At 41.8% G+C, this 17,570-nt stretch overlaps 1 protein-coding gene across 4 annotated transcripts; it reads left to right on the plus strand.

Annotated features, from left to right (window-relative positions):
- Window positions 1-2,443: 2,443 nt before the first annotated feature.
- On the plus strand, window positions 2,444-16,829 carry gdpd1 (glycerophosphodiester phosphodiesterase domain containing 1). Of its 4 annotated transcripts, none has more exons than XM_065024660.1 (12): window positions 2,444-2,645; window positions 4,343-4,439; window positions 5,318-5,475; window positions 5,643-5,685; window positions 7,639-7,774; window positions 8,345-8,390; window positions 8,474-8,595; window positions 8,714-8,803; window positions 9,027-9,160; window positions 15,551-15,616; window positions 15,801-15,852; window positions 15,938-16,829. In XM_065024660.1, the coding sequence occupies exons 3-12, from the start codon at window positions 5,340-5,342 to the stop codon at window positions 16,088-16,090; spliced, it is 978 nt and encodes a 325-aa protein (XP_064880732.1). In that variant the 5' UTR covers window positions 2,444-2,645; window positions 4,343-4,439; window positions 5,318-5,339; the 3' UTR covers window positions 16,091-16,829. The 4 variants fall into 4 exon arrangements, with proteins under 4 accessions (XP_064880732.1, XP_064880731.1, XP_064880733.1 ...); XM_065024659.1 differs by having other exon boundaries at window positions 2,444-2,632; XM_065024661.1 differs by having other exon boundaries at window positions 2,444-2,632; window positions 4,343-4,421; window positions 5,323-5,475.
- Window positions 16,830-17,570: the final 741 nt, after the last annotated feature.

A 17,570-nucleotide genomic window follows, 5' to 3' on the forward strand; every position in this document is an offset into this window, starting at 1 on the left:
TCATCCCCCTCTTCAAAGGGGGGAGACACTCTTGACCCAAACTGTTACAGACCTATATCTATCCTACCCTGCCTTTCTAAGGTCTTCGAAAGCCAAGTTAACAAACAGATCACAGACAATTTCGAATCCCACTGTACCTTCTCCGCTAAGCAATCTGGTTTCCGAGCTGGTCATGGGAGCACCTCAGCCACGCTCAAGGTCCTAAACGATATCATAACCACCATCGATAAAAGACATTACTGTGCAGCTGTATTCGTCGACCTGGCCAAGGCTTTCGACTCTGTCAATCACCGCATTCTTATCGGCAGACTCAACAGCCTTGGTTTCTCAAATGACTACCTTGCCTGGTTCACCAACTACTTCTAAGACAGAGTTCAGTGTGTCAAATCGGAGGACCTGTTGTCCGGACCCCTGGCAGTCTATGGTGGTGCCACAGGGTTCAATTCTCGGGCTGACTCTTTTCTCTGTATACATCAATAATGTTGCTATTGCTGCTGGTTATTCTCTGATCCACCTATATGCAGACGACACCATTCTGTATTCTTCTGGCCCTTCTTTGGACACTGTGTTAACTAACCTCCAGACGAGCTTCAATGCCATCCAACACTCCTTCCGTGGCCTCCAACTGCTCTTAAATGCAAGTAAAACTAAATGCATGCTCTTCAACCGATCACTGCCCACCCGTCCAGCATCACTACTCTGGACATTTACATTTACATTTAAGTCATTTAGCAGACGGTTCTAACTAGGTATTTGTAGTTGTCCACATATTCTAGGTGTCTGGTTAGACTGTAAACTCTCCTTCCAGACACACATTAAGCATCTCCAATCCAAAATGTAATCTAGAATCGGCTTTCGCAACAAAGCATCCTTCACTCATGCTGCCAAACATACCCTCATAAAACTGACTATCCTACCGATCTTTAACTTTGGCGGTGTCATTTACAAAATAGCCTCCAACACTCTACTCAGCATATTGGATTCTTCTAAGCCCATGTAAGGACCTGATTAGAATTTTAACAGAAAGGCAAGTTGATTTAGCTTAGTTTAACTTTCTTTTTGATAGTTTGTACAATAGTTTGTATTTTTTTACCATGCTTTATTTACTTTTTGGGATTATCCACCATCACAACAGTAATGCACATCCGATTGTTGTGAAAGTCATTATACGTGAGAATAAGAATATTTCGGTGCGAGAATAAGAATATTTCGGTGCGGCCAATCAGCGACATTGCAATAATGATCATGAGTATGTGGGCTACAAAGTATCAGCTGTGTGCAAAGGAGAACGACAGATGGATGGAGTGGCAGTAGAGGTGGCGTCCCTCAAGGAGGCAAGAAAGAGATTGATGCGAAAAAGGGGAATATTTTCATAAGGAGTCGTTTAATTGGATTTCGGAGGAGGAAAGGAGGAAAAAAGAGAGGAAGAATAGGTTGAAGAGAATGAGGGAGGCAAAGGTTGAGTCTGAATCTGTTGAAGATGACGGAATAGAGAGGAAGTGTGTTGAAGATGTTTGGTGTCAAGTGTAACAGAGTGAGCCCTACGCCACACCGAGTTCTGGAGGTGAAATGGAAGTGAATGAGGGCGAGTTAACTGAGGTGTGGTGAAGAGCTCAGAGCCTGAATCTGACATCGATGGACATGATAAAGAAGAATCTGGTCCAGTGGGAGTGACATTTTTGTGGTTTCAGGGTGGGTGGGAAAGGAGTTTGGTGCAGTTGAATCAGTGAAGGTAACCGGTAGTGGACTTATGATATTTGTTTGTGTTTCTTCTGCCCAGAGGGAGCGGGTGCTCCGTATCACGCAACTTGGGTCAAGATCTGTTTCTTGCTTTGCGCTTAGGAATAGAGCACCATTTAATGAAGTGATTCATGGGGTAGTGTTAAGTGTGGAGGGGGAACAATTGAAGTTGAATATGCCTGGTGTTTGTGACGCCTGCCATTTGGTACGGTGCAGACCTGGTGGTGAGTGTGGTGAAACGGAATCATGGTCAGTCCTTTTTAGTTTTGAGTCTTTACCCGACAAAGTTATGTTAAAATATATCAGCTATCCTGTTAGAGCTTAGTGTGCCAAATCCACTGTGGTGTTTCAGGTGCAATGTTTATGGTCATGTCGCAGCAGCGTGTTGGAGGGAGATTCCAAGATGTGGGATGTGTGCAGGAAGGCATGGGACATAAGATTATGTAGAAGAAAGTATGAAGTTGTGTGTGTCAACTGGTTGAGTGGTGGTGTCCTGTCCTCCCTGGCCGTTGGCATGATGCAGGAGCAGATAGGGTCAAAGTAGTGGAATGGGTGTATTTTTTTTATACGTATTTTTTGTTTATTTCTTTCCTTTTCCCCCTTTGTATCACAAAGTATACTGATGTATATTATAGTCCAAGTGGGGGCGGTAATGCAACAATTGGATGTCAACCGCCATTAAATACCAAAGAAGAAGAAGATTGCAGATGCAGCTAGACCGTGGACCGTGGATGGAAGAGCACGCTTGTTTGAAATTGAAAAGCATCGTGGTAGCTTTTTATAAAGAAGACGTCAAGACGAAGCAGCTGCACTGTTGAGCGCTACATCCCGAGGGGTTCGTGCTGATTGTACGGAGATTGTGACAGTCGGTTAAATGGCGTCCCTTGAGAAGGCAAGAACAATATGTATGTCAGGAGAAGTGCACTATTATCATAAGTAGACGTATACTTGGAATACGGAGGAGGAATGGAGAGTAAAAGGGAGGTAGAGGAGGTCTAAGAGAAAGAAAGAGAGGAAGAGGGTGAGCTTGAATCTGTAAAAAAAAAGCGGAAAAAAGGGAAATCTGTTTTAAAGAAGAATGATAGAAAGTGTAAGCAGAGTGAGCTGAAGACGGGAGGAGAAATGGTAGGTGTGGTAAAGTTCTCGGGGCCGGAGGCTTGCACTGAGGTTCAGGATAAAGATGAGTGTGACAGTAGGAGTAAAGATTTTGGGAAAAGTGGACCCTTGCCTTTTTTGCTGATTCATTTGTGGTTTCAGTGAGGGTGAAAACAGAGTTTGGTGCTGGGGTATCGGTGAGGGTAATTAGAAGTGGTCTTGTGATAATTGTTTGTTTCTGATGGTCAAAGAGAGAAAGGCGCTCCGCGTCAAATGAATTGTTTTGCTCTCAAGAAAAGTACACCATTGAAAGGAGTGATTACTGGGGTAGCAGTAAAAGTTGACCAAATGAAGGGGAAGATTCCCGGTGTTTGTGATGCTTGTCGTTTGGTGCGATGCAGACAGGGTTGCGTGAGTGGTGAAACAGGAGTCATTGTCTATTCTTTCTTTTGAGTTTTGATGTTGAGTCTTTGCGCGACAAAGTGATGTTAGGATATATAAGTTATCCTGTATAAGCGTTTGTGCTAAATACATTATGTTCTTACAGGGGTCAAGCTTATGGGCATGTGGCAGCAATGTGTAGGAGGGAGGTTCCTAGGTGTGAGAAGTGTGCAGAAAGGCACGAGACAAAGACATGTGTAGAGCATTGGGGAAAGTAGGGGTATGTGTTAATTGTAGGGGTGCCCACGGGGCTGGGGATCAGACATATCCCGTGCGAGAGAGGCAGGTTGAGGTTTCCAGGGTTAGAGTAGTGCAGAAGTTGTCATGCAGAGGAAGACGAGTCAAGGGGTAGGGATCCTGAGAGGAGTGTGTGAGTAGTAGATCTGTACCAGTACAGAGGGATAAACCAACAAGTGATATGTTTCAGTAAGATTGGATTTTTAGCATTTATAGCAATGGTGATCAACTGTTCTGCAGGAATGGAACATAAGTCGCAGAAAATTGAGGTTATGGTGGCAGCTGCAGAGAGGTATTTGGGTGTGCGAGACTTGACATCAGAAGAGTTACAGGGTGTGTTAAGTGGTGGTGTCCCATCCTTTCAGGTTGTTGGACTTAGGTAGGACTACATGGATTTAAATAGTGGAGTAGGGTGGTGTTTTTACTTTCTTTTATGTGTTAGTGTAGTGTTCGATGTAAAAAAATAAAAATAACTAGCCTTATTTACAATGACGGCCTACCCCGGCCAAACCCTAACCCAATTGTGCGCCGCCCTATGGGACTACCAATCACGGCCGGTTGTGATACAGCCTGGATTCGAACCAGGGTCTGTAGAGACGCCTCTAGCGCTGAGACGCAGTGCACATAGACCGCTGCGCTACTCGGGAGCTTTGTTTACTGATTTTATTATTTTATTTTTTTCATGAAAAGTACAAGGGAGTTGTACTCCAGTCTAGTAGGTGGCGGTAATGCCACATTTATTGTATGCCAACCTCGGTTAAACCAAATCAAATAAGAAGATTTACGCCATCTGTCGTTGAAGTAAAGATTGTTCTGTCTGTGGTTGCAGTTGTAATAGCGTTCAGCAGACAGGACTTGCATAAACCTTGGCGTTTACCGGGCAGAAGTTTCCACATATCCAGAAAAAAGTGAGTTTGTTGTCAAAGGTAAAATGCAATTTGTTGGCTCACACTACTGTAGCTAAACACATTCACTAACGTTTTAGCCCATCTACACGGACGGTATCTGTCATTCAATTGCTAGCTATTTGTCATTATTGTTAGCTATTTGTCATTATTGTATCTTCATGTACAACATGTACTGTACTGTGCCGTAAAGCTAGCTCATGATTATGACTCAGTTCTATTCAAGTATGTATATAAATCGTTGGTTCCATTGCATTGCACAAAGGCAGCTTCTGTAGGGGGTGATTTTGTTAAGAGCCCCGAAGCTCGGTCTGAACATTATTAACGCATCGCTTGCGGTATTGTTTTGGAAGCTTTAGGACCTTTTTCATATCGACAAGGTTAAATTGACACCTTTTTAATAGGGTTCGGATTCCAACATCGCTATATTTCCTTGTTACGGAAACAGACGGAAGACCGAGTGAACTGACTTTACCTGTACTAATTAGTTAGCTATCTGCGTCTCCGAACACCTGTGTGTAAAACGGAAGACAGACGCCAACAACGTGTTCTCACTGGAAAAAAACTGTCGGCTGCAAATGTATTGTAACCGGTTAAAACGTTCTACATTAAGTGTTTGTTTTGCATTTATTACATTATTTTGATGTGATATGAAAGGAATTTGTTTCTAGAACTGTACCGCAATTGAGATTCGATTCACGTTTAGATGGAGTATTTGAGTACTTTGGCTTCCAAACAGAACATGTAAGGTCCTTTGACTAAGCAGTAACAGGCAACTTTAGTCCAATTTTGGGCTACTGTACAGCAGTATGAACGTGTACATTTTAAAGCTGAATCATGGTGACTTATCAGTCTTTGCTAGTATAGCTATGCTTGACCATACATGTTACCTTTCCCATTTGAGCTAAAGGAGAATCCGAGATGTGTGCTGCTGTCTACGTGTTGTCTACGTTGATGGGGTATGTGCTCACCTCTGCCTTGTTACTGAAATGCCCAACACTGCTGCATCGGCGGAAGAGAGAGCCATTCCTGAGCAGACACATATCCCATCGTGGAGGTGAGTGTTGCTGGAATCTTGCTTCATCCATACATGACACATCCATGAAACTGGAACTACAAAAGGCAGTGTTGTACCTCAAGACATCTCGCTGACTTGGCTCACACCAACTTCGTTTCGGGCACCTCTAATTTATGAACTTCTTTCTGTCATGTCTGTATTTGCAGGGGCAGGTGAAAACCTGGAGAACACCATGGCAGCTTTCAAGCAGTGAGTCAAGTCCATATCCTCCTGTTGACTCGTGCTGCATCATGTTATGTCATGTTTAACATAGCCTAATCCTCCTGTGTTGGCCTAAATATCCAGACTAACAGCAAGCAATGCCATAAGCAGATAACACATGGAACATAATTGATGGTGAACCTACACTCTCTATGGAGGAAGTAGGCAGATGGGACTGGATGTCCTTATGGGTAAAATATAATTCTGCTGAATGTATTCTTCAGCTTGCCAAAATGACTCGTATCATCAAGTTTGTTTTATTGCTAGTAGAGGATGATTGTGTGTAATAGTAGTCCAGACTCAAAAGTATAAATCATGTCATGTCGGTGTGCTGGAGTGCTTTATCATGGACTGTGTGTGGCTGTTGCAACTGACAGATCAGACCATATTTTGCCATAATAACATGACACCAACAATGTTCAATTAGGAGCAGTAGCGGTTCATGGTTAAAGTCATTGAGAAAAATAATATGTTGGTAATTGCGTTGTTTGCTCTATGACATGTTAGTTCATATGCCATGCCACCGATCACGGTCACAGTGCATTCGGAAAATATTCAGACCCCATGACCTTTTCCACATTTTGTTACGTTACAGCCTTATTCTAAAATGGATGAAATCGTCCCCCCCCCCTCAATCTACACACAATACCCCATAATGACAAAGCAAAAACAGGTTTAGACATTTTTGCAAATATAAAAAAAAAACTGAAATCACATTTTCATAAGTATTCAGACCCTTTACTCAGTACTTCGTTGATGCAACTTTGGCAGTGATTACAGCCTCAAGTCTTCTTGGGTATGATGCTACAAGCTTAGCACACTTGTATTTGTGTAGTTTCTCCCATTCTCTGCAGATCCTCAAGCTCTGTCAGGTTGGATAGGGAGTGTCGCTGCACAGCTATATTCAGGTCTCTCCTGAGATGTTCAAGGTCGGGCTCTGGGTTTGAATACTTGTCTAAATAAGTAAAGTTTTTTGTTTGTAATACATTTCCAAACGTTTCTTAACCTGTTTGCTTTGTCATTATTGGCTATTAATTGAGAATCAGTACTCTTATTTTTGTTTTCCTAGGTTACTTGGCTAAAATGTTGCTCGCTTGCCTAACTTCCTTCATGGGCAACGATGAGCAAGTTAGTAAACGTTAGCCTACGTTAGCCTACGTCTAGCTACATATTGAACTTTCATCCTCTCAAGGGCCAGGTGCACAATGTATAAATTAATGGTTATATCAGAATCGCCATTTATAAACATTGGCCTGTATGTTGAATTAAAACCACAAGTCCAAATCCCTATCTCCATCCATGGCTAATTTGAGAAAGGGATGAGTTTAGCTAGCCACCGGAGGGCAAAGACATAAATGTAAAAATTCAAGTTTTCTATCAATGGTGTTTTGCTTTTGATGTGATTGGTGTGAATTCAAATCCAAACTGGCTTTCCTTGACACTTATTTTTGGTGCGTCAGGACCATTCACAATTTAGCTCAATGCTACGGGCGGCAACATAGATAGATAGGCTACACGTACAGAGGGACAAAGTTTCGCAGGCTCGGTTGCCTTGTCCGGTGAGCTGCATTGAAGGAAAATGATGAAACAGAGACGAAATATGCATTATAACTTATTTTGGTAAATGCACACCACTTTGAAGTGTGGGTAACCGAGTTGAATTGGTTAGCCTCACTCCTTGGCTTGAAATGCCAACATCTGTGCCATCGACTTGCTAGCGTTGCGGTGGTGTAGTTGGCTATGGCATTGTCAAGAGGGTGGTCGTGTGTTTGCAAGACGGAGGACGCACAATAAATCCCAATAAGGGAGGAAGATTTACTGTTCAGCAAGCAGCGTTGATGTCCATTACGTGTGTTTACCCTGTCTAGATTTGTTGATGCTATCCTTAACTTACTGCTGGTGGGGTATATGTGTGTGATTGTCTCCTTTACATGTGTCCAGTGCAGTGGACCTTGGCACTGACATGCTGGAGCTGGACTGTCACATGACCAAGGACGAGCAGGTGGTCGTGTCACACGATGCCAACCTGGAGAGGTCGACTGGCATCAGTGCCTACATCGCTGACGTGGCCTACGCCGTGAGTATCGCAAGGTTGGCTTCTCAACAGCCATATAAAAAATATACGTACTTTACCTAGGCCTCATTGAGGCAAGTGGTCCGTAAGGCCTCCATGGTCCCTACCTTTCTTCCTGTCTTGAGCTATTTTAGACGCCACTTTCCAGGTCTTGAACTCTGCTTTCATTTAATTCTACTTCCAAGTCTTTTGTTGCATTTATCTCCCTATTAGAATAGATCCTGTCAAAAGTTTAATCTGATTTTTGACCAAAGAATAAATCTCAAGGGATTAGTGTCACGATACCAGTATCGGAATAATACGACACCGGATTTTCCTTGGCAAGATAGAGTACATGAGGCAGAATAAACTCTATGGTCCTTTTTTAAAGCCTACTTTTATAAAATATTGTGTGCTATAGCTTGCAAAATAAACATGTGACTCTGGGTGACATAAGGCTGTTTTTTCCAACAGAACTGTTTTCCTGAAATAATTAAGTCTGCTTCATGTTTTGTTTCTTTTTCTTCCTTACTTCCTGGTATTGTGACAACACAAAAAGGGATATGCATGATAAAATGTGTTTGTTCTCTACAGGATCTGCCTCCTTACTTGTGCAAGCTTGGTGTGACTTTCCAGAGAGGTGAATATCACTGTTTGTATGTAGTACATGCTGCTTTGGCAGGTGTGGATGTGTTCTTAATTTTTCCCTGTGTGTGTCTACAGAATGCGTCTGTGAGGGAGGGGAGGACAAACGCATTCCTCTTCTCAGGGATGTGTTTGAGGCTTTCCCTAAGACCCCTGTCAACATTGACATCAAGGTCAACAATGACACCCTTATCAAGAAGGTGTGGCCTGGGGTTAGACATTTCAGGAAAGAAGTGGGTGCTTTGAGTGTGTGATGGGGTAAGTGTTCTCATCAAATGGTTGTTCTCATTGTGGGTTGTGAACTCGTTTGTTCTGCAGGTCTCAGAGCTGGTTGTGAAGTATGACAGAGAACACATCACTGTTTGGGGCAACTCTAGCAACCAGATTGTGCAGAAGTGTTACAAGGAGGTACCTAATGGCTCATTTCCTTGTATAATGATATAATCTGTTTATGCTTGAAAATATTTACCTTCAACACAAAATTGGAAATTAGATATAAATGTTTTTTTGATGGGTGTTTGGGAAGAACCTTTTTAGCAAATAGGAGGACAGAGTTCTTTGTCATACTAGGATAGCTGGATTGTGGACTTAGTTTTTATCACCACCTTGTACTTTCCTGTCTGTGTTGTAGAACCCTCGTATCCCAGTGCTGTTCAGCATGCGCAGGGTTCTAATGCTGGTGGGGCTCTTCTACACCGGCCTTCTGCCATTTGTGCCCCTCAAAGAGCAGTTCCTGGAGATCCCCATGCCCTCCATCGTCACTAAGTATGCAACAACCAGAGACACATACACACACACCCACTTAACTTAGGCCATATTTTTTTTTACATGTAACACCTATCCTCCTTGGTTCTAGTGTTTGTATGACACGTTTTACTTGACATTATGAGGCATGTCTTACCTTGCTTCAAAGTAGCCTAGCCAAAATTCAACTATAGAAATGTGGAGGCAATTATTTTATAAAGATTTCTTCATTTTTAATTGTAATTTTATTTTACCAATTAGGTTGACTGTGAACACGTTCTCATTTACAGCAACGACCTGGGGTTATAGTTACAGGAGAGAGAAGGGGGGATGAATGAGCCAATTGGATGTCTGTTTTAAGTGCCTTGCTAAAGATCGACGTAAAGAAATCCACAGGGGCTGGTTCACTTGACCTCTTCTTACTACAGCCTCCTGCCACACTCGTTGTTGAATCTTTTAACTTGACAATTGCTCCTGGTGTTATCCCTAAGGTTTTGAAAACCGCTACATAAAGGCAGGGAGGTCCTTCTGATTTAGGTAATTACTGTCCAATCTCCAAGTTATCTTGCCTAGCCAAAGTATTAGTCTCTGACCCACTCCCAGCTAATAATAACTCTATTCTAGATATGCACCAATGTTTTAGATCTGGACATGGCACTGTTTCAGTTACTATGGTAACTGAAGTGTGCAAAGCTGTCAAGGCAAAGGGTGGCTTTTTGAAGAATCTCAAATATAAAATATATTTTGATTTGTTTGACCCTTTTTGTTTTTTTGGTTACTACATGATCCCATATGTGTTATTTCATAGTTTTGGTGTCTTCACTATTATTCTCCAATGTAGAAAATAGTAAAAATATAGAAAAGCCCTTGAAGGAGTAGGTGTTCTAAAACTTTTAACCGGTAGTATATGTTCTGTAATTCATGGACATTTTTCTCAGATGGGCTACATATTCACTCATTGGATGTACAGTGGAGCAATAAAGTATTTAGTCAGCCACCAATTGTGCAAGTTCTCCCACTTAAAAAGATGAGAGGCCTGTAATTTTCATCATAGGTACACTTCAACTTTGACAGATGAATTTAGAGAGAAAAAAAATCCAGAAAATCACATTGTAGGATTTTTAATGAATTTATTTGCAAATTATGGTGGAAAATAAGTATTTGGTCAATAACAAGTTTCTCTACTTTGTTATATACCCTTTGTTGGCAATGACAGAGGTCAAATGTTTTCTGTAAGTCTTCACAAGGTTTTCACACACTGTTGCTGGTATTTTGGCCCATTCCTCCATACAGATCTCCTCTAGAGCAGTGATGTTTTGGGGCTGTTGCTGGGCAATACGGACTTTCAACTCCCTCCAAAGATTTTCTATGGGGTTGAGACTGGCTAGGCCACTCCAGGACCTTGAAATGCTTCTTACGAAGCCACTCCTTCGTTACCCGGGCGGTGTGTTTGGGATCATTGTCAAGCTGAAAGACCCAGCCACGTTTCATGTTCAATGCCCTTGCTGATGGAAGGAGGTTTTCACTCAAAATCTCACGATACTTAGCCCCATTCATTCTTTCCTTTACACGGCTCAGTCGTCCTGGTCCCTTTGCAGAAAAACAGCCCCAAAGCATAATGTTTCCACCCCCATGCTTCACAGTAGGTATGGTGTTCTTTGGATGCAACTCAGCATTCTTTGTCCTCCAAACACGATGAGTTTTTACCAAAAAGTTATATTTTGGTTTCATCTGACCATATGACATTCTCCCAATCTTCTTCTGGATCATCCAAATGCTCTCTAGCAAACTTCAGATGGGCCTGGACATGTACTGGCTTAAGCAGGGGGACAGTCTGGTACTGCAGGATTAGAGTCCCTGGCGGCGTAGTGTGTTACTGATGGTAGGCTTTGTTACTTTGGTCCCAGCTCTCTGCAGGTCATTCACTAGGTCCCCCCGTGTGATTCTGGGATTTTTGATCACCGTTCTTGTGATCATTTTGACCCCACGGGGTGAGATCTTGCGTGGAGCCCCAGATCGAGGGAGATTATCAGTGGTCTTGTATGTCTTCCATTTCCTAATGATTGCTCCCACAGTTGATTTCTTCCTATCAATCTGCTTACCTATTGCAGATTCAGTCTTCCCAGCCTGGTGCAGGTCTACAATTTTGTTTCTGGTGTCCTTTGACAGCTCTTTGGTCTTGGCCATAGTGGAGTTTGCAGTGTGACTGTTTGAGGTTGTGGACAGGTGTCTTTTATACTGATAACAAGTTCAAACAGGTGCCATTAATACAGGTAACCAGTGGAGGACAGAGGAGCCTCTTAAAGAAGTTGTTACAGGTCTGTGAGAGCCAGAAATCTTGCTTGTTTGTAGGTGACCAAATACTTATTTTCCACCATAATTTGCAAATAAATTCATAAAAAATCCTACAATGTGATTTTCATGATTTTTTTTTTTCCTTCTCATTTTGTCTGTCATAGTTGAAGTGTACCTATGATGACAATTACAGGCCTCATCTTTTTAAGTGGGAGAACTTGCACAAGTGGTGGCTGACTAAATACTTTTTTGCCCCACTCTCACCGAGCGGGTTCCTGCCTATAAATATCTTAACATTTTTATTGATAAAGATCTAATGTTTAAAAAAAAAAACTTACTGATGAGCTAGTTTAGAAGCTAAGATTTAACGTGGACTTCTTTTAGACAAACTCAGCAAGAAAAAGAAGGGTCCTGAAAAAGGGACATTATCTTTCAAAGATAAATCTTAAAAATCTAACTTCAGATTGGATAGGGTTTAAACTCTGTTTCCCATGCTTGTTCAATGAACCCTAAACAATTAATGAACATGCACCCGTGGAACGGTCGTGAAGACACTAACAGCTTACAGACGGTAGGCAATTAAGGTCACAGTTACGAACACTTAGGACACTAAAGAGGCCTTTCTACTGACTCTGAAAAACACCAAAAGGAAGATGCCCAGGGTCGCTGCTCATCTGCGTGAATGTGCCTTAGGCATGCTCCAAGGAGGCATGAGGACTGCAGATGTGGCCAGGGCAATAAGTTGCAATGTCCGTACTGTGAGATGCCTAAGACGGAGACAAATCTTGTGCAGTCCATGAGGAGGAGATGCACTGCAGTACTTAATGCAGCTGGTGGCCACACCAGATACTGAATGTTACTTTTGATTTTGATCCCCCCCCCCACCTTTGTCCCCCCCCACCTTTGTTCAGGAACACATTATTCAATTTCTGTTAGTCACATGTCTGTGGAACTTGTTCAGTTTGTCGCAGTTGTTGAATCTTCTGTTCATACAAATATTTACACATGTTAAGTTTGATGAAAATAAACGTAGTTGACAGTGAGGTTTCTTTTTTTGTTGAGTTTAGAGCTTGCCTGTCCATTAACCGCAGGAAGCACATTCTACAGTCAACTTTCCTGCCAGTTCTTTACTATGGTGACACCATTTACCAGAATGCAGCAGCCACTACTTTTAAACCTTTGGATGCCTTCTACCATATCGTCCTTTGCTTTATTACAGGTGACCGTTTTAAGACTCATCACTGCATCAGAAGGTCGGCTGGACCTCAGTCCTGTCGATCACTTCGTTACCCCCTTGTTTGCAAAGCTCTGCTTCAAAATGTTCCAGCATACCTCAATTCACTGTTGAAATGTACTGAACAGAAATATAAACGCAACATGCAACAATTTCAAAGATTTTACTGAGTTACAGTTCAGTCAATTTAAATAAATGTGGCCCTAATTTATGGATTTCACATGCCTGGGAAAACAGATATGCGTCCGTTAGTCACAGAACTTCTTTTTTTTTATGTGGTTCTGATACACAGTCCTAGTCTAGTGTGACCATTTGACTCATGCAGCTCGACACATCTCCTTCGCATGGAGTAGATCAGGCTGATTGTAGCTTGTGGAGTGTTGTCCCTTTCCTCTTCAGTGGCTGTGCGTAGTTGCTGGATATTGGCGGGAACTGGAACACGCTGTTGAGCCAGAGCATCCCAAACATGCTCAATAGGTGACATGTCTGAGTATGCAGGCCATGGAAGAACTGGGACATTTTCAGCTTCCATGAATTCTGTACAGATCCTTGCGCCACGGGGCCGTGCATTATCGTGCTGAAACATGTGATGATGGCGAAGGAAGACTGGCACAACAATGGGCCTTTGGATCTCGTTACTGTATCTCTGTGCATTCAATTTGCCATCGATTTAAATTGTGTTCGTTGTCCGTAGCTTATGTCTGCCCTACTATTGCCTCAGGGCGGCCGTGGGGTTGTACACACAACGCCAAATTCGGTTGTACGTACTGCCAAATTCTATAAAACGTTGGAGGCGGCTTATGGTAGAGAAATTAACTTTCAATTCTCTGAAAACAGCTCTGGTGGGCATTCCTGCAGTCAGCATGCCAATTGCACACTCCCCCTCAACTTGAGACATCTGTGGTGTTGTGACAACTGCACATTTTAGTGACCTTTTTATTGTCCCCAGCACAAGGTGTACCTGTGTAATGATCATGCTTCTTGAAATGCCACACCTGTCCCGTTGATGGATTATCTTGGCAAAGGAGAAATGCTCTCTACCAGGGAGGTAAACACATTTTTTCACTACATTTTAGAGAAAAGCTTTTTGTACATATGGAAAATATCGACTTGCATTTCGGATAATGATTGAAAATGTAAAAACACATTGGCTACTTTAATTACAGGAGTTGCATGTTCAATATTAGAAACTGAGTTGTTCGAGCCCTGAATGCTGATTGGCTGAAAGCCGTGGTATGTCAGACTGCGTTGCGTCATGCTTAAGAACAGCCCTTAGCTGTGGTATATTGGCCATATACCACACCCCCTCGGTCCTTAATGCTTAAATATAGTTTTTTGGCTGTGAGACGATATGCTTGCTATATGTTTCAATTATGCTCACAATGAAACATTTCTGTGTATGCATGCGTAGTATTTAAGGCTATCACGTAATTCTACAGTTTGGAACTAATTTAACTGTTAACTGGTTAAGGAGGGTCTGCTAAAAATATGAATTTGCATACCTAGCATTACATTTTTTTTTATTTACATCTGTTTTATTAAAAAAAAATATATTTTTCTCTTTCGATTTATTAGAACATGTTAACACTTTAAAAAAAAAAAAATATCGGAGTTCTGTGTATTTTATCTCCACATGTGCTATCACGAGCAGCAGGAGCCTCCCTCTTAGGCTTGCGTGAAGTGAGTTCGAAAAGTGTTTACAAATACCAACTTTATATGTCCGAACTCTGAATCAAATAGGCTTCCACCAAAAATGATATGGTCACTGTTTTCAAACGTTTATTTTTACTTTCTGCATTTTTCCCATCAGGCAACTTGATTATCAGATGTCTGTAAACAGGATTATTAGGGTAGTTGTTGTTCTTGCAAGGCATGCAAATGTTTTAACCATTTCAGTTTTAAGCTGTCATTTTACAATCATAAATGTAATCAATGATTCTAACCAGTAGATATTTAGTCAAGTATCTTATTGTAAGATAAGTGGTGCCCTACCTCCCCTCACAATACCCTCATGTTGTCAAACTCCATGAGGGTATTGTTAGGGGAGGTAGACTGTTTTATCTGTTACCGCACGACAAGCGGTACCGGAGCGCTAAATCTACACTGCTGCTACTCGCTGTTTATTATCTATGCATTGTCTCTTCACCCCTACCTACATGTACAAATTTACCTCGACTAATCTGCACATTGACTCGCTATCGGTACCCCCCTGTATGTAGCCTCGTTATTGTTACTTTTTTGTTTTTGGTAAATATTTTCTTAACTCTTTCTTGAACTGCACTGTTGGTTAATAGCTTGTAAGTAAACATTTCATGGTAAGGTCTACACTTGTTGTATTCGGTGCATGTGACAAAGTGAGATTTGTTCTCTTCACTGGCTCTCCTCCCTCTCAATCTCTTGTTATCAGGAACCACAGGTTGCTGTTTGAAAGTTGATCTCTGGGCACAATTTAAATGTTTCGAATAACATGCCTGTTTGTTCTCTGGATTATAAATACTTTCCAATTTGGAAGTAAGCCCAACAGCAGGGATCATATGGATTAATAATAAATGCCTTTCCATTTAAAGCAGCTGAATCTGGATGTAAACAGAGGTTGAAGCCACTGTGGTTTGTTATAAGCTAGCCATTTTTCTTTTTGTTCAGCGGAGGGTCCTTTTTCAAAGGGATATTGTGAGATTCTGTACATTATTCTTCTTACCCAGAGTCAGATGAACTCATGGATAGTGCAGGTGTACCTGTAGACTCCAAGTCCTTGTGCTAACGCTAGTTAGCATTGGCTCTCAAAACCTCCTCTATCCTTTAAAAGAGGATTGATCTGTTTAAGAAGTGTGCTTTTGATTCCTTTATTTTCACTTATGTATTGCCTGTGTTTGATTCCACAGACATCTTATGAGGGATCCTGATAAGATGACCAGGAGTCAGCATGTCATCACCTGGCTGGCAGATACGTAAGTGTAATAGTCTGAGATTACTGTACCCTCCACTTGGAACAACTGCTCCATTGCACCCTTCAGAAGGAGCTCACATGGCATTACATTTACTTCTGATCAGTGGTTGGCTGTGGTCCAGTACAGTTGATATGTATCATAAATGATGAGGTTCATTAATCAGGATCTAAACCTTCTCATGCAGCCTGCTGATGAGAAGAGCTCTGTTCAATCACCTAACAGCAAGGGGAATACAAGTAAGGCCATTCTAACAACTGCTATCGTTTGCTTATTATCACAGTCGCGTTGTATAATATGGGCTCTTATTTTTTTACATTTCAGGTTTATGTCTGGGTGCTGAATGATGAGAAGGACTTTAAGAGAGCCTTTGACCTGGGAGCCACAGGGGTCATGACAGACTTCCCCACAAAGCTGAGGGACTTCATGGAGAAGAATGGCACTGCTAAATCACTAAATAAACTAAAGACTGAATGATCTGCCGAAGTTGCCACTTCCCCACCACTAAAGCCAACTGACCTGTCAAACTATCTCCAGACTCCATGTAGATACAGTATTGTTTGAACACCAGCACAGGCAGCTAAGATTATTTGGCCTTTGTCCTGCATGTCAACTGGGCAATAAGCCTTTTTAGTGTATCTACTTTTACAGTAAGGTTTTATTGTTCGATTTAATTTAACATGGTCAGTTCAGATGTTAATTGTAGTTGAGGGATATTTGATCAATAAGTGGTTCAATATTCAAGTGTGTTTTGTATTTTGCTGTTTGACAGATAATGCACACATCTGTCTTATTCAAGACTTTGTGCTATAATGCCAACTCCATTGCTCATAGTTGAGCCTAACATGGCATGACAATGAGTGAAAAGGAGTTGGCATGATAGCACAAAGACTGGCATTTACAATTAGTCTTGAATTTATGTAATAGTAAAGTGATAAATATTTTCACCTGGAGAATCAGTAGAATTTTAAGTGTTTTATATTTTGCAATTTTATAGCTACGTTTTTTAATTTAAATATTGATTGGAAAATTGTATTGAAATATGAAATACATTTGAAGTTTGGTCGTGCTGTAAAGAGAACTCTCCAGAAAAATGCATAGATTTGTATAAAACACGGGAAAGGGATAGATGTTATTACAGAATGAAGCCATAGACATGGAAAATGTATGACAATTGACAAGTCAGTGTTAGAATGATTAAAGTGATTTTTCTGAACGTTTTGTATAATTTCAGCTATTTTTTGACAAGCTGTCACGAGCCAAAACACAACCTCATTGGACTATACTGTACTGACCTGACCCCGCCTCCCACTTTAAGCTTGCAACCTCATTGGGCGTCATTCCACCTGCCAATTAACATTGTCCATGTCTAGTTGTTGCAGGAAAGTTTACATAGATGGGATGGAGAAGCGGGGATCAGCAACAAGTCAATTTGATTGGAACACACGATTGCTAGAGAACAAAGACAAAAAGCTGGTTATTGTTTTTGTGTTCGGTCATAAATGTCGGTTTCGAAAGTTAACGCAGTTGCATTCCAAATATTTTTTATAACTAAACCAAGATGGACCACAGCCTGTCGTTTCCATTGGGAACAAATGAGTCATAGTGGGCAGAAAAGGGAAGGAGGTGGGCAGAGCCAAGCACGAGCTAGCGAGATCCTATTTAAGTTTTCTAGCGTGCATCTGCATATTTCTGTTAGGGAACTAAAGTGCGCGTGTGCAATATCTAAATTCACATCTGCACTCCGGCTAAATGTATGGCTTCCGTCCCTCTCCTCGCCCCAACCTGGGCCCAGGGACCCTCTGCACACATCAACGGACACCCACGAAGCATCACTCCACAAAAGCCGCGGCCCTTGCAGAGCAAGGGGAACCACAACTTCAAGGTCTCAGCGAGTGACGTCACCGATCGAAACGCTATTAGCGCGCACCACCAACTAGCTAGCCATTTCACATCG

This window comes from Oncorhynchus nerka, linkage group LG11, assembly GCF_034236695.1.
Source record: "Oncorhynchus nerka isolate Pitt River linkage group LG11, Oner_Uvic_2.0, whole genome shotgun sequence".
NCBI classification, from domain to species: Eukaryota; Metazoa; Chordata; class Actinopteri; order Salmoniformes; family Salmonidae; genus Oncorhynchus; species Oncorhynchus nerka.